General features: G+C 37.9%; 1 protein-coding gene across 5 annotated transcripts in view; it reads right to left on the bottom strand.

Annotated features, from left to right (window-relative positions):
- Positions 1-18,576, bottom strand: part of LOC139471631 (neprilysin-1-like) — a 92,622-nt gene that overhangs the window by 27,474 nt on the left and 46,572 nt on the right. For all 5 annotated transcript variants that reach the window (XR_011653858.1, XM_071254029.1, XM_071254028.1 and 2 more), the window contains 6 exons: positions 16,705-16,746; positions 11,707-11,868; positions 8,179-8,262; positions 7,429-7,634; positions 3,515-3,694; positions 1,767-1,853 (listed from right to left, as the gene is read on the bottom strand). Coding sequence is in view for 4 of the 5 variants with exons in the window: in XM_071254029.1 (XP_071110130.1) it covers positions 1,767-1,853; positions 3,515-3,694; positions 7,429-7,634; positions 8,179-8,262; positions 11,707-11,868; positions 16,705-16,746 (761 nt within the window). In the remaining variant the exon portion in view is untranslated. The remainder of the gene's footprint in view (positions 1-1,766; positions 1,854-3,514; positions 3,695-7,428; positions 7,635-8,178; positions 8,263-11,706; positions 11,869-16,704; positions 16,747-18,576) is intronic.

Here is an 18,576-nt window from a genome sequence, read left to right on the forward strand (position 1 = left end):
TTCTCATCCCATTGTCAGGTCAAACCTTTTTTCTTTTGTCTTATGGCTTGTTTTGGCCCAAAAAATATATATATAAAATTCCATTTTCAAATATTTATTTTGGTTTTCTCAAAAAGTTAAGTTGGTAGGAAAAGAAAAGGATGGGAGTTTTTAAGATAAAATTTCAACAGGTTTTAAACAAAGTATTTTACATTATTTATATTTAAAGCAACAGCATATGAGGATTTTACTTATATCTTATACTATATATACTTATATATACTTATATTTTTATACATTTCAACTTTTTGTAGTTGGCAGATTCATAATCCAAGTTATGTCTGGCCTTGGAGACTTTTTTAAATACTTAAATAATACATGCTACAATGTAATTACAAAATCGAAAAATCACTACTCTTTTTTCAAAAGTAGGTGAATATAGAGTGAAAAATGATAATATACACATAATAAAATAATAAAATGTTACATGTTAATTTATTTCATAATGGAAGTCACACTTTGACAAGCCATTCAAAAGATGTCATTTTGATATTTAGATAGTTTTTTCTTCAGTTTAATTCTTTCCAATCATTTGAATACCAGGACAATTTTATCAGCAAACCCAGTGAGAGAAACAAAACATATACCTTATGAAAACTGAAGCAGTTTCATTTCCTCTTTTTTTGTATTACCCAGCATGAATGATGTACATTTGTATTCAGTACACAATGTAACAAAGATTAACATAACATAATGGTTGATAACAGATATAATATACAGTAGTAGCAGGGTTTATAACAGATTTTTAGGGGCTGTCGGTAGCCTATTGGTTAAAGCGTTCGCTCGTCACGCCGAAGACCCGGGTTCGATTCCCGACATGGGTACAATGTACAATTTCTGGTGTCACCCGCCGTGATATTGCTGGAATATTGCTAAAAGCGACGTAAAACCATACTCACTCACTCACTATAACAGATTTTACATACAGTGGTAACAGATTTATAACAGATATAGCATATAGTGCTACTGAATCCTTTGCAGATTTTGCATACAGTGGTAACAGATTATATAACAGATTTAACATACAGTGGTAACAGATTCATAACATATTTTGCATACATTGTTGGAAGATCATAACAGATTTAGCACACAGTGCTACCAGATTATACAGTTTTAGCATACAGTGGCAACAGATTATATAACAGATTTAGCATTCAGTGTTAATAGATTATATACAGTTTTAGGATACAGTGGCAACAGATTTAGCATACAGTGTATCCGATTATGCAGTTTTTTGCTATACAGTGCTGACAGTTTATTTATCATCTAAAACTGGCTCCCACAGGAGATATTGCTTGGGTGAGATTGAGCGATATCTACATTGTAGATATGTTGCTGCAATGAAATTGCATCACAATGCATTGTAGGCCATTGTGACCATTGGTTACCATGACGTCACAATCAAATGACATCAGTAATGGCTCTGCTACTGAAGCTGTTAGCAGTTCTTTCTACACTTGAGAGAATGCTTATTACTGTCTACAAACTGAAAAAGTTGGAAGAATGATGTTGGATGATAAGTAAAATCTCACCCTCGTGTCTTTTGAGATCAAATAATATATATCAACACTCGTTGATAAAAGTGGAAGAAACTCCTCGTCAAGCCATGTTTTTCAACGTTTATCGACTTGTGTTGATATATTTGATATCAAGAGATACGAGGGTGAGATTCTCTATGTAACAGACACAGTACTGGAAGTTATAAATATCATCTGTGAAGAACTTACGGTTGGCGTCACTTGCTGTAGCTCCTTAATAGTCATCTTGTCATAGATGGCGCCTGTATCATGGCGCTCAGACTGAGGTTTTGTCACCTGCAAACATGAGGAAATGGTCAAAGTAGGATGAGTAACCTTGACCCCCCAGGATCTGCATGACTTAAGGAATCAGTAAGATGTTTAGTTCATATTATCAGTTCATATGAATGAGAATTATATTTTGTTCATTTCAGAATTTGCATGTTTTGGATGCAACCGGTAGGGCAGGACATAATTACCCTTTGCATGAACACCTGGTGTCATCACTCATTTTCAGTTATCTCCCACTTTTTTTCCTTCAATGTCCTTGAATCAGTTTTGACATATAATCAAGACTGGTTATTCTCTTGCGCAGATGTTTTATACTGGACTAATGACAACTCCTAATGCTTAGGCAAGGCTTTAATGTTATAAAAATATTTATCTTAAAGGTTTTTCAGGAAGCATTTTTTCAATATTTGAACATGACCAAGTCCTTGACCCAAGTTGTTTTTCTCGAAAAAGTTATCTAAGACTGGAATAGTAAAAAATTCACCTTTGTGAAGAACTTGTTCAATGTTAGATTTTCTCTTGAAGTTTAAAAAATCACTAATTACAGTCAAACTTTTTTTACTGTTCATGTCAGAAGTCCACAACTTGTAAGCCTAACAAAGTTAAAGGGCTAGCTATCAGCCATTATTTGGACACATCTGATAACCTTCATACCAATATTTCAAGTTTACTGTCACCCGTGAAGATCTGGGTTAGAATAGATCTTGAACAACCCATGCTTGCTGAAAAGGCGACTAGCATGATTGGGTGGTCAGGCTTGCTGACTTGGTTGATGCATGTTATCTATCCCAATTGCATGGATCGATGCTCATGATATTAATCACTGGATTGTCTGGTCCAGACTTGATTATTTACAGACCGCTGTCATATAGCTGGAATACTGCAGCGTTAAACAACAAACAAACCAACCAAAGTTTTCTGTCAATATACAATTTGACATTTACAGTGGGCTGAATAGGATCCTAGTTAATCCGAGTTACATCCCAATTCAAATCAACCACTTCTACTCCAGCTAAATAAAATTCATCGTCTATCAATGTTCATCATGTTGTATACTATCAACATATTTCTCCTGCATTTTTCTACCCAAACATGGGTTTTACTGAGTGTCCTCATGGGAAGTAGCAGACATTGAGATTGTGACAATGAGGGTTCAGATCAGGGGACCCTTTCGCTCAGAAATGAGTAATTACTTTTTACATGGTCAATGACCCAGACCCTTGGCAAACTGAAACACCGATAATATGCCCATGAAGATCCGGGTTAGAAATGGTCTTCAGCAACCTATGCTTGTTCCTTGTAAAGATCAGGGTAAGAAGTCTTGTCATAAGATGTGACTTTGTTTGTCGTTAGAGGCGTGTCATAGTATCCCAATTGCATGGATTTTAATGGATATTTACAGACCACCATTATAAAGCTGGAATATTGATAAGTGCGACGTCAAACAACAAACAAACAAACACTGATGATGTGACAAAATGTGCAACTTAAGCCACTTGATCAAAGCCAAAAGAAAGTCTGATTGTTTCAGATTAGAAAGCTCCTCATACCACAGCCCATGGGTCAGGAGAAAAATGTAACTGAAGTGACAATACAAGACTGGAAGAAGATTAAAAGGTTCTGGAATAGGTTATTCCCTAAGTGTTATAATGAATACAGGAACTCACATTTGCCAGCTTGATCTCGAACTCGAGGACTTCGTGCAGCTCGTCCTGCGCCTTATGCATGTCTGCCCCAAGCAGGTGCGCCACGTCCAGCATGTACTTGTAGTACGCGTGGAAATACACCTTGTCCTCCGCCTGCAGGTAGTACTCCCGACTGGGCATCCCCAACTTTGGCTGATCTATCTGTAACAGTGAGTGAGTGAGTGAGTGAGTGAGTGAGTGAGTGGATCATGGGTGGTTGAGTGAGTGGGTGGGTGGGTGAGTGAGTGAGTGGGTGGGTGGGTGTGTGAGTTAGTGAGTGAGTGAGTGAGTGAGTGGATCATGGGTGGTTGAGTGAGTGGGTTGAGTGAGTTAATGGTTGAGTGAGTGGCTGAGTGAGTGGTTGAGTGGTTGAGTGAGTAAGTGGTTATGTGAGTAAGTGAGTGGATTTGTTTTTGGGTATTTTGGGTGGATGTTTGGGTGGATATTTGAGTGAGTGACTGAGTGCTTAGGAGTGAGGGTGCGGTTGTGAGTGAGTGAGTGAGGTAGTGTGTGAGTTAACAAGCGAGAGGACCCCTTGTCACGTCCTAGTATAATGCCAAGTCATCAAGATAAACATTGACAGAACCTCCAAACAATGAGTTTATGTAAAATGAAAAACAACCACTAAATACCTATTTCTTAGTGAATGAAATGGTTATTTTCTTTACTCGATGCATTATCAATGAATTATGGACATATAACTTGTTACTGAACAAAACTTATGTCTGTCAAAAACATTTCTAAAACATTAAGATATGAACCTCCAAACAGGGAGTGCAGTAAACATACCATTGTTCTGTCTAGATATGACATTGAGTTAGTAAATTGATGAAGCTCAGGATATAGTTTTATTTCATATCATTCGTCACCAACTCTTCCAGGACAAGTCGAATAACGACTTGTGACCCTCTTGTGGCCATTTTTTGCAACTGGGTTCCGTCAAATGGGCATAGCTAAAAGAATTGTCAACTCGTTACGTAATGATCATATATATATTTCCCCATGTATATATTTTCCAGATGCTATTTAAAACACATCGAGACTTACAGTAATATACAGCATGTTTGAACACATTTAACTGTTTGTTGGGTATATTATCAGATGCAAGACATATGTTAAATCAAAAATTATTTCTGAGGGATTCTTTGACCGAAGTACTTGAAGTCATATGGGCATTCTGATTGGTTTGTCGTATTTTCGCACATAACATTCATCAATAGGGGGATGAGTCTTCTTGCAGGTTACGGAAAGGGGCGAGTGGTGATGAAGATATATACAAGTCCTCAATTACAAATACAACTTCCATGATTGGATAAAATATGTGATTACACATCACAAAGCAGTCCTTCATGTGATGGTAATACACTTGAAAGCCTAAGATGCAACATCACAGAGGAAGTGGGTACTTCTCATTACTCTCGTTCACGGGACATTGTGCATTCAATTGGATTCTCAGCTCCCTGGGGATCATACATCACAAGCTGCAGGAAGGTTTCCATTGACGTCACAATCTCATCCTATCACAGATCATTTCACAGCTGAGGGAACAGAGGCCATGTTGAATAAAGTCTCATGGCCATGGAGACACAACTATTTATATCTCATCTGACCTTTATAATCAAAACAGCATCAGGATGTCTGTTGTGTCATATCATCAGATGAACAAAACCTTCCAAATGGCGTGCTGGTTTTCTTGGGGGAATTAGTCAGCAAAGAGCCGGAGTCACAGGAGACTAATCACAATTTTATTTACAAGAACAATTAACAATTTACAATATCTTAAAATATAGCTGAGGGTGCCACAGAGAGTCGGTACAACCCTCTGGGCTGTGGGAGAGAGATCTGCTTGGTATGAGCATCAAACCCCTTCTGCTTAACATTTTGCTTCTGTATGTGTTTAACAAAACTTAGATAAAAAAAAGGAATATGATTGGTTGATACATGATGGGGTGTGCCCTATGATTAATGAATGGCTAGACAGAGGGGAATACTTAATCCTGTTAATCCTGTTAATCCTGTTGGACTTGCACTAATCTTGTTCACATATTTAATGGGTGCTTGGAAAGAGATTATGGCATCACTATAGACAAGCTTGTATGGGGGCTAATCATTAATGAGTCTAAATTGAAGTAATTGCTGAATGTTATTCCCAAAAAGGTGATGACAGATTTACTTTAACAAAACAGTTCAAGGCAATCTATAAGACAATGTAGACATATCTTCTGTCTTATTGGATATTATGTCTGGGAGATGGGATCTTGATACCTTAGGCTAGTATTTATCTGAAAGCTTTAAATCTATTAAACTATGTAGACATTACTAACATATCTAAATTGTTATGACTGAAACTATTTTGTATATGCATTTTATCCAGGTCAGGTGGGTACTGAAAAGGATCCAGGTACCCACAGGACTACCCGGACCCGTGGTTAGTCACGTAATATATTGTTTTATGACAAAAATTATGCACCCATTCCTTTTGACTATATATGGCTGTGTAAAGATATAACTGAAGTCAACTTCAGTGTATACATGACCAGATTGTTAAATATGTGAATCTAAAAACGTTTTGCCAGGGCTATGGTAAAAAAATTCCCAATCGGACATTTTGTACCTATCTCTTGAGGCCTACAGCGAGTACAAGGGTAGGTTCAGGTAATAGGGTGGTTGGTACCCAGGTAGTAAATTTGGACTCGTCCCAGCCCTAATAATCAGATAGGCCATTCTATTTAAACATACACTTGACACGAGTATCCGTTTTGAGTATCATGGAGAGACAAAAATATCCCTATCAAAGGTGGAGAAGTACATTTCTGGTAAGTTCAGCGCATATGCAGCTTGTTATTCATGCAAAATCAGTATGGGTGTATTGCAACAAAGGTCCGTACAGCAGGTACCAGGTTAGCTTCACCACAGCACTGCTTTGTTATGTTTGGTTTACATACAGCCCATGTTTAAGTGTATATTTAAAAAGAATGACATTTCGGAAAAATCGAGTCCTTTAATATCTGTCAGCATGCAACTGACTGCAAAATAAGCAACCATGGTTGGCCATTTGAAAAGTTTGATCAAAACCTCTTCAGCAGATTTGGTGTCATTTTGGGTAGATGGATTACTCTCAGTTTCAGCTTTATCAGTCCAGTGTTAGAAATATAATATGACAGTAATCTCCCCTGGCGTATTTTCGTAGCTGTAACATGCTATTTTATTTGGATAGAAATTAGTTTCTAATGACACTTTCTTGCTGAAATCTGCTACAAGAATCGTGATTGATCAAATGCAAGCACCTAGCCTTAGGCAGCCAATTACTTACAACCATAGATACCGTCCAAGTACGTGATAAATTTCATATTTAGGTGAAAGGTTTTGGTTAAATTGTGTTATTCTTAATGTTTAAGTAAAAAATCACAACCAATATTAAAAATATGGAACTCCGTGGAAGTATTATGCTAGGTTACGACCTTTGATACAGAATGCTCATGCATACATTTTGGCATGTCCAAGCCTTATAATGGAGGTTACATTAAACGTCATGGCATGAAAAGATGGTAAGTTTGACAACTTTTAGATAAATTTTTGTTGCCTTTATAAAAATAATTTATTTACAGATTTGCTTGAAACATCCTTATGTTGCTCTTTGATATGTGTGATGTGGACCCGTTGTCCCAAAGCATGTGTCCTAGAAATCTTTGTTTTCAATAACATTGTGGGAAATAGTTTTAAAATATTTTTAATCAATCGATAAAATATGATAAGTTGAAATGAAATACATATTTTAAAAAATTGTGAAAAATGATAGATTTAATCATGAATGATATGACAGTTAGGTTCATAAAATTATATCTGTGTGTCTGGGGACTCGTCGTTGAAAGAGCTAATAGGTGCCCTGTTTCTACCTGTAGGATGTTGACGGAAGAGTTTTTGTCATCAGCGCTGACCAAGATGTCCATAAGAACTGGAGCGTTGTACTTCCCTCGCAGTTTCCCAAGCAACACTTCAAGGTCAAAGGTGGATGGATCCCAGCTGGCATCAATGAGTGGCCATCCTCCCAGGCTCTCCAGCACCTCCCGGAGCGGGGTATCTCCGACTCGCTCCACTTGGGCTGCAACGATGTTACACAGTACGGCAACCAATGTGTGTGTGTGTGTTTCATGTTGCACTCACAATGTTCCAGCTGTATGTAATTAATAAAGTATGAACCAAACAGACAGATCGTATCCTGGGATATCTCGGATATATATTCAAGAGTTCTTTCTTTTGCCTTATTCTTTCAAAACTTTTCACACAAATGTCACCCGTGAAGATCAGGGTTAGAATAGGTCTTCAGCAACCAATTCTTGCCGTAAAAGGCAACTATGCTTGTCGTAAGAGGCGAGTAACAGCATCGGGTGGTCAGGCAGGCTGACTGGGTCTATGCATGTTATCATATCCAAATTGCGTAGATCTATTCTTATGATGTCCATCACTGGATTGTCTGGTCCAGACGTGATAATTTACAAACCACCATCAAATATCTGGAATATTGCTGAGTGTGGCGTTAAACAACAAACAAACACACAAAAGTCACAAAAAGGCTGAATGCAGTAGAACGATAAGACCTCAGCATCATGTCTTCACAGATTATTTATGCCACAAAACATACTTACAGACATTGATGCAGGATCGGTACAAGACCTTGGCCTTGAGAGTGGCCTCGCAGTCATGGGGGGTAGGGTATTCCTCCAGGAGACCTGTAGAATAATAACTTTATATGAGAGTTATTATTTTTTATGTGAAAAGGCAAATATCATCCTTCTGATTTAATGATATTCATGATAGCCAAATAAGAAATATGTACATATTCATTTATTCTAAATGTATTTTTTCACCCAACCAACATTATACATGTACTCAGAGATCAGTTTAAAAAAACAAATTTATGAATTAAATCTTTCACTGTTTTAGACCTCAGGGAATGGGTAAAGTTTCTTTTTTATAGGATAGGACAATTTCATTCATCTAATTTATATTTGTGCTTCACAAACAATGCATGAGACAAAACAAAAAATATAACTACACGGCTTTGTAGCTCACATGAATATAGAAGAAATAATGGCAGCTGTGTTTAAAATCAGATCAGAATTCTGTGAGCATTATACAGAGACAACATAGCTGGGATCCAGGGCTGGGACGAGTCCAAATTTACTACCCAGGTACCCGCCCACCTATTGCCCGACCCTACGTGGGTACCCACTGTAGGTCTCAGGAGATGTCTCAAAATGTCCGATTGGGAACATTTTTAGAATAGCCCCGGCGAAATGTATTCAGATACATGTATTAAACAATCTGGTCATTCATACACTGAAGTTGAATTAAGTTTTATCTTTATTCAACCATATGAAAAATCAGAAGGAATGGGTTCATAATCAGAAAGAAATGCGGACATTAGTGACTTGTAGTGTAACCATAGAGTTCTAGATAATACTTGTCATTAATCAATATATCATGTGACTAACCACGGGTCCGGGTAGTCCTATGGGTACCCGGGCCCTACTCAGGACCCACCCAACCCGGGTACCCAAGTCACCCGTCCTTGCCCTACTGGGATCATTTACCCAAAGTTTCAGTTCCATACAACTTGTAGTTTCAGAGGAGATGTGGAACATGTGAAGGTTAATGACGGATAGACAACACACCATGACATCAACTAATTTGATTTTTAGTCAAGTAAAATCTGAAACCTTTGGTTTTCTTTTATTAAATGATGGACAACAAATGACTTTAAAGAAATATTTATGAACTCCTATATTTATCTTAATTACCAAAATGAACTATAACCTATAAGTGATCAAAAGAAAAGACCTTCCTGTGAGGTGATTACTTTCAATGTATTGTAAATGCATTCACACTTTCAATACTTGCAGAAAAAACAACTTCGCACATTTTCCTTCACGTTAAAAAACATAAAATATCTTGATCGACTGTTTGGGGCAAATTAACCTAAGTTTTCCTTATATAAGAGTAATATTTCATGCAACAGTAATAACATATGGAGGTATTTCTGAATATTTTTTCAAGTCTTGGCAAAATATCAAGTGAAGAAAAAGTGAAGAATTACCTTTTGACGTGACTTTTTCTTTTACATAACTGATGATAGAGACAGAATATTTTTTGTTTTATATTTCTTTTTACCAGCAAATCTACGGTTTTGTAAAAAATACACCTCTTTGTTTTTTCCGTTGATTGATTGTAATGCATCACTAATTGTATTATGAAGTCAACGATGCACATGTAACTGAACACTGGGCTCCACTGAGAAAACACAAATTCCCACAACACAAAAAGCTACAAAAAATATCAAAATTAAATAATTTTTTAAAATTTTTTTAAATAGTTTATTTCTGTAAATGATGCCATTGTTTAACAATGACCTAAATAACCCCAGGAAGTACTTCGTCCTTTTTGCAGAAGTAAATGTCTGATCCCCCTGACTCACAGACAGTGTGAGTGAGTGAGTGAGTTGGTTTTAATGCCGCTTTAAACAGTATACCAGTTATATCGCGGCATGTCAGCTTAATGTGGGAGGAAAGCCCGAAGTGATGCAGGTCTCAGACTTTTTCCCACTTTGGTGAAACCCACGAGCACGGGTATGGTGCTGACAAACCTAGAAACATAATCGGGGCGAACCACGATTCGAACCCACAATCAGGTTTCTGGCGTGCCCAAGGGACGCAACTCTGCACAGTGAATTGCGGCGCCTTAGACGACTGGGCCAAAATAATGTGTGAGTAAATTGGGAGATAAACATTCCGTGATTTCAGTGAAGATCCCTGCTTTCAAAAACCTACATGTTAAAATTATCATTTGTGCCTACTGACTATGACTGAGAGGGATTGGTACTTTCCTACGCATATTTTCTTTCTCAGAGATGAAGACATTAAAGTATCTGTTTTAATCTAGATTGTTGTTGTGATTTGAAACCTCTGAATGTAAACAATGAGAAAAAAGTTTTCATTCAAACTAATTTTATGTTGCTGCACTATGTATATTCAGGCTACAAATATATTAGTGGCTTTATTTCTTATAATTTTCACCTGCCAATTTTGATATCCCCTGTCAAATATTAATCTCAAGTATGGGCAAAGCTGACCAGGGTTCCTCTTCAATGTGGTATCATCTTCTTGATCTTTGATACCTCTCTGCATGGGCTCCTAATAACTTGACAATTTTTTTCCATTGGCTGGGACATAAACACCGATAGGTCAAATATCCCGTGCTTGACCAATGTCACTCTCATTCAAGGGTAAATGTTAACCCCTGATCTGTTCATTTTCTGCCCATGCTGCTGCCGTCCAATCTGTGGGTATGACCAGGAGAACAAAAGTTTCCACTACCCAGGGCATATTTAGAGGAGGAGCAATCTGGCATGTCCCCCACCTATGATATAGAGATGACGGTTGCTGTCATCTTCCTGAGGCAAGGACTTAATTGACGATGTCCAGTTTCCACCCTTGCCGAACTAGGCTGGAATTCCGTAGTTACATTTTGGCTGGACTAATGAGTCTATGCATAGTCCAATCAAAATCGCGTAACAAGCTATACATCCGGTTCACAAACAACATCGATTTTAACATGCAGATTTCAGTCGACTGCAGGATTTGCAAAGCATGTAAACTGCCATTTAGCACCAACAGACATTTTCCAAATGTTTTCATGTTTTAAATCAATGTGCACCAAGTGATTTCATGCGCTTCGTGAGGTAAGACCTGTTCTATTACAATATACATCTTGATTATCGACCATATCATCTTGACTGGGTGCTGATAGTTTGTTTGAAGCAGAGCCTGATCCATGTTATTCAGAGTTGCAAATAAGAGCCTATCCCGTCATCTGTGATGGGTTATTTCAATAAGAACGGGTGAAATACAAAGTGGACTTGTCCTCTGGAAGGCCATATTTTTTTCTGCCAATAATATCTCCATGTTGTCCACTTTTTACAAAAACTAAACAATCCCATTCAAGTTCCCAGTGATAGACACCAGAAAAAGAGGTGGAAGTCTGTCATAATCAGTTCATACTGCAGGCATGAGGTATTTCAGACCCATGCTGATCCAGACATTATGACTTCATATTCACCTATAAAGATGTTTACAGATCCTGAAGAATTTGCAGTGACACAAACATGCATTGCTCACCTTTTAAAATGATCTGTAGTTCATCATGCAGTTTCTCAAAGGTGTTGAAGCTGGACTTCTCCTCGGGGATGACATAGGTCTTGTCCCACTGACCACAGGCGAACTGGTAGAAGTCCTCACACGGGTTGACCGTCACATCCATCATGTCCATCAGCTGGGACGCTAGCACATGAAAAAATACCACACGGTGACATCAATAGCTCATTTATATAACAAAAGAGCAGAGGAAACACTTTTACATACATATGCAAAAATTATGTCCAATGTAATTCTCTAATTTGACTTGTACCATATGTACCTGTTTTTTTTCAGGTGAACTATTGACTTGCCTTTGCACGTGTCTGTGATGGGTGTCACCAGTGGGGTAGGATATACTCACCTTTGTGGGAACACCAGGGCCCACTTGCACAAAGCAATCTTAGCGCTAAGATGATTGTAACTCCCATACTTTAACATAGGCTTACAATAGTTGTAGTGCTAAGATCGCTTTGTGCAAGTGGGCCCTGGTGTCATCACTGGTAGTGATGCTCATGAAGTAGCAATCATAGAAGTAGTAAAAGAATCATAGCAGAGAATTCTTACAATTATGGAAATAGTTTTCTTCATTTTAATTATGACAAACAGCGCCGAACACAAAGAATGAAAATGTGGACACAAATCATTTCTGTTCCTTTCATGTTTAACAGAATCTGTTTCATATAACACTGGAAAGCTGAGATATATGTTTTTAGTTGCAAGACATATGACAGGTTAGCCTGACTTAAAGTGTAGTACCAATGCCAGAGAAACATTTCATTTGAATTCTAGCCTTCCCCAGTAGGCAAATTTGGGTCATTTCTTGGTTTTCTGTATATCTTAGTTAGAAGTTGCCCTAAGGGGAAACAGTCATATCGGTCATGGTACAACCAAACCAGAAATTGATATGATTTTTCCATATTTCACTTCTCTTCTAAATTCCTACTTTTCTTTTCATATATTTATCTGGGAGAAGAATTAAAGCTGTAAGTCACAAGAGCTTTAGTCATGTCAAGTGACACCAGAAACAAAGAACAAGATAATGAGCACAAATCAAGGAATTGAACCCAGTCATCACGGTTTGTCAGCCAGGCAGGCAGCGCATCATCCTAGTTTGGCTATCTCCATGGATACAATCTTTCTTGCAAATTTTGCCCTATTATTGATGCTTTTGACACCATCATAATCTGTAAAGATGGAGTCTTGTTTGACGCTATTGATAAATATTTTTAGCCAACAATTACCGGGGTAACCGCAGTGGGATTTCAATTTTATAGCCATCCCGTATCATTTTCCTGGGTAATAAATATCATATTTTCAAATATATTCTCAAGTCAAATAAAAACATTTTCACTTTCAAAGATTCAGAAATTTGATCTTGCACCTTTAAAACTGATTAACTTTTATGATTGATTGGTGGCTTGTGATGAAAAAGTAATTGATTTTAGATTTTCATCCAATCATCCCTTATATTCACACATGACCTTTACTGTTCTGTTCCTGGAAGTCTGCAAGTTGGGATGTGTTAATGACATATTCTTGTACTGGAATTTCCAACTCAAAAAGCGATTGCATTCAACGTGAAAACTGAAACCAACCAGTCCCTACAGCTTTCATGAGTGCAAGAAATTTGAAGTTTACCCAAATTAATTCTATCTAATTACTAACTACTTGGGAGATAAACAGGCTGTGTTTTCAATGTATCTAATGAGTCAACCAGCATCCTGGATTTACATTCTCGGAACAAGATTAATGATTTCTGTATCTCAAAAACAAATAAACAGTGAACTACATCAGCGTTCGAAATACCTGCCTGCCCGATTGTCCGAGACGGGTTGATTTCAACTCGGACTGCCAGATTTTCAAATCCCCCTGCCCGACGGTCGGGTTATATTTCGTAGGTGAAAATACTCTTAATATTTCCCGATAATAAGCATTAATTCACATGTAAAGATGAATGATAAAATGTAACCAAAAAGAAACCCCGTTAGCTTTTAGACAACCTAACATTTAGCGATGCGCTTATGCTACAAGCAATCAGTTTCCATATTTTTAATTAAATTATCCTGAGAAACATATGATTATAGTGGGCAGGGAGGTTTTGGTCAGGCTGGCAAGTATTTCAGGTAGCCAGTCCTGTGGTCTGGCTGAAATTTTTGGGAGTTTCATACCCTGACTACATTCATATCCAACACGCTTATAATGAACTGACGGATATAACAACATGTATTTTTGGTCCTGGACATTTGTGGTATGATAGCTGTATGTATATGCTTATAACAAACTACAGTTAAAATTCGTGGTCCTTTCAGTTTGGTCTAACCGTAGTTTACTGTAATCTGGGAGTTCCAGATGCAACGCCATGAAGACATTATCAATACATCCTGTTGCTTCCTCACCAAAAGGATGAGCTATCGATGGAATATTTATGTTGTTTTCTTTAGTTAAGACCAGAATTTCTGAATGCAGGTGGTAAAGTCATAAAGCTTAATCATTATAGAAGCTGACTTCTGATTGACCCAATAACCATACATCATTTAGTTAGATTGGGTGGTCAAAGTTCACTCACAGTTCACTGTGATCTAAGGAGGTGCCCTCTTTTCTAAGTTTCAGAGTATAAGATCTGATCGTAATGAGATTGTAAAGGTTTCAACATGTATCCACATTTCCTCTAAGGTAAACCTGATGCCTCACAGGCCCATAGCGAGCAAAGTTTTGTTCAGAATTCTGATATACCCTGGGCCAACCAGCTACTGAAATGTTAACAGTGATATTTTTGGCTATCCTCTTTGTTGATTAAAATTTTTAAAAGTTTGATCACCAAAAATAAAAAAAATATCCCAAAAATATAATAAAATTAATAACGAATTGAGGTGGCGTGATCAGAGTTATCCCCCTTGATCTTGTTTGAGTGATAGCTCTGTTACTGTAACATTGGTTGTAATTTCGTGGTTTAAGCAATCAAACTTTTGACTAGCAAAGTCAAACATTGCAGAAGACAAAACTTAAACTGGTATATCTTTAAGCAAGTGTAAACATGAAACTGGCTAGCTTACTCAGCTGGCCAGCAATGTTTTGCGATTATTTCACACACAGATCTGGGGTAGCAGAAATTCTGCTGTCCTGCTCTAAAGGGAACTATACAATACTACTCAACTTTTGATAGGAAAACGGGATATTTCTTACTGATGACCTGCCATGCGCACCTGCCTTACACACTGTTCATGATTGTTCGCAAAAGGTCAGTGGATGTTGTTAGGTGTAAGTGAGTGTGTTAGTGAGCATTATTTTATGTTGCTGTTAGCAATATTACAGCAATATCAAAGCAGGGGACAACGGAGGTGAGCTTCACACACTGTACCCATATGGGGAATTGTACCCGAGTCTTCGGCGTGACAAGCGAATGCTTCATGTGTAAGTACTTTTAGTAGAGAGAGAACTGTCGTAAATATATTTGTATTAACTGTCAGTGGGAGAAAGTGGTTAAACTGCTGGTAAAAAAATGTAAAGTGCTGTCATGGCCCAATTTGAACAGTCAACAGTAGAGTGGAGCTTTCTAGAAATATTTTGCAGTTGACTTAGAGTTATCTGCCCTTGTTGGCAACATGAACATCGCAGGCTTGATAATTTAGAAGTTTCTGGACAGGACAGCAACAAGAGGGTGATTCGGGCATTTTTGACCTGACCGCTGCCCTGGTCTGGTTGATACAGCTTCTACCCGGAGAGAGGAAGGTCAGTGGTTTGAACCCTGGCTGCATCATGCCAAGATCTTACTCTTACTTTGTTACCTTGCCTGGCGCTTAAGGGGATTAAACAAAGACCGGTCAGCTCAGAGTCCGTATACTGTGTCTGAAAGGGGTATCCATGCTAATGTGGCATGGTATCCCTCTGGGCTAATACTACAAAACCAGCAATAGTCTGGACTATTCCAAGCAGATACCTGTTTGGAAACATCAAGTTCCTGCCAACTTCCAACAGTATTCTGGATTCAAGTACGAGACCGTTCTCCTTCAATATATTCCACAGTGACAATATTCTGAATCTTTGTGAGCATAATCATTAGTACTAGGGCCTGTTACCTGTTACTGCTGCTACAAATTACTTGACCTGCTGTATTGACCTTTTATTTGTAATACAAAAACTGTGTGTAAAAATACATTGTTTGATCTTGTGTGGCCATTTACTGATTTCACAACCTATTCTGTGGGAACAGTTTTGCGGTTAACCTCTGCGCTCAATTTGGAAATCACCTTGTAACAATGGTTCTCGATCAGAAGTGAAAACATTGATAGCTTGCAGGATATTTAATATGCAGGTAGATATAAACAATCACTGTCTGCCAGGTCAGTTCATAGTGGTTGTGGTTGTGGTGTTGGTGCCCTTGGAACCTACCTAAACTCTAGCTAGGGTGAGACCACTGTTTTTCTTCATCAATAGATCATGGTTTTTATAGCCAAGGTCATCTGACATTGATAAAGTCATAATTATAAACAACAGTATTAATGAGGAGTGACACAGTTCAGCAAGCATGGGGGCAAAACAATTGAACAATCAATTTGAGGATGATTAAACAAAAGAAAGAAATATATTTTTGTACATATCAAGGGTAAATAAGGCTGTCAACCATCCCCACACCACAGAAAAACCATGTTGAACACAAATTTGGTACTTCTTTCAGGGGATATTTTGGCTCTCAGAAGTTGCAGGGAGTACAAAATATTGACAACAAAATAATTGTGGGGCCATAATCATCTACATTCAGAACCAAACATTTGAATTCAAAAGCCTCAACACAGAAATCAGATATGTTAGTGACGAGAATTCAAAAGCCTCAACACTGATCGGCTCAGGTCTTGAAGAACAATATTGTAAAAAATCAGATTTTGATTAAATTGAATCAAGTCCCATATTACATTTATGATCATAAGTAATTCTGCCATATAAATCATGGCTGAAGATAATAAATGTTAAGTCTCATATTACCTGTTTTAATGCAGTCAGCTGTTAAACAGTGTTTGGATTCTTCTGAAATACAAACATACATGGCACTATCAATAATTCATAACTGAATGTTCAGGTGAGTGTATGAGTCAATTATTAAGCTGCTTTTCACAATATATGCAAACAACATTGAGTGGGAGCACCATTAAATGAGCTTCACAACTTGTACCCAGAAAAGAATCAAATCTAAGTCTTATCAGAAATAGGCCAACTCTCTCCTGTACACACTGTTACATGTGGTACAGTAGACCCTGTGTAGCAGGCTAAACCTTTACCACACCAGACGAAACAGCCAAGGCTAAACCCCAGGGAATCTTGGTCAGATCCTTCTCTTCTGGATTTCAGGGGGCACAGGTGGCACAGTCGTCTAAGAGTTGCGTCCCTTGGGCACGCCAGAAACCTATGATTGTGGGTTCGAATCCTGGTTCGCCCTGATAATGTTTCTAGGTTTGTCAGCACCATACCCGTGCTCGTGGGTTTCTGAGACCTGCATCACTTCAGGCTTTCCTCCCACATTATGCTGACATGCCGCGATATAACTGGAATACTTTTAAAAGCGGCGTTAAACCCAACTCACTCACTCTGGAATTCAGATATACTGTACATAAGACCATGCAAATTGGATTCTAAGTTTTCTTGGATTTTGGACATGAGTGCCTTAACTCACTGATGATGATGTGCAGGTCATGGGCCAGAATCACAGTTGTGCCATGATAATGACCATTAGTCAGTGGCACCAGGGATTTCTCCAGGATTCTAAACTAAATACCCCCTGCAGGCAATTTGGGAGAAAATGGCTATTAACAGTTCAAAACTGGGATTCTTAAAGTTCTTGTTTTCTTAAATTCAGAGGTAGGCCTATCATAACATTGTATTTTGAGATAGCATTCAATACAATAATATATAACTAAACATTACAACACCTTCCTTTTTGTTCGTCTTGTTACAAGTGAAATACATGTTATCTCTACAAAGCTATAAAAGTAGTTATTGGTTATATATATTAACATAAATTGGGAGACTTATCATTCCATTTGCTCTTAATATTTGACTGCGTGTTGAATATTGGCCTCAGAGCCTGTCTTGATAAATCCCTGGAAGCACCATAATTATGCTTGCAGATTTGAGACCAAAGTGATTGTTGTCTTGGACCTGCATCATTTTGGGCTTTCTTCAGCATTAGCAGCTTTGTCCAAGGTACTGAGGATGTCTGCTGGAATTGGTTTTGGTTCACTGCGCAACCCCAAATGTCATTAATCATGAGGAAATCATGACATAGTCAACATCTACCTGTCGTACAGATGACATGGTACAGTTGAGAATCAGAGATCTATACAAAAGTAGATATTTGTGAATCAGGCATGAATGTACACAAATCAATAATTCCCAATATCTTCTTACTTTTGAAATAGTGATTTTTTACAAGGCCCTCGAAACAGGGACTGAGTGGCCAATATGACTGTGTGTGTCACTGTACCATGAGTGAACCTATCTATGTTCGTGCTATCAACCACTGGTTTGTCTGGTCCAGGCAAAATTAAACTGCATGCTGTCGTGATATATCTGCATTACTGATGACTTAAGCAATCCATGCACCCATCAATTCATTGATCCATCCATCGATCACCTCATCAATACATTATCCAACCATTCACCAAACAATTCATCAAACCATTCATCACCTTATCCATCACTCCATCCATCAATACAAATATCAATACATCCCTCCATCCATTCACCCTTCCATCAATTCATTGATCCATCCATCACCTCATCAATCCATCAATACAAAGATAAATACATCCCTCCATCCATCAATACAAAGATCAATACATCCCTCCATCCATCCATCAA

This window comes from Haliotis cracherodii, unplaced genomic scaffold (assembly GCF_022045235.1).
Source record: "Haliotis cracherodii isolate W230 unplaced genomic scaffold, xgHalCrac1.p SCAF_23, whole genome shotgun sequence".
NCBI lineage: Eukaryota > Metazoa > Mollusca > Gastropoda > Lepetellida > Haliotidae > Haliotis > Haliotis cracherodii.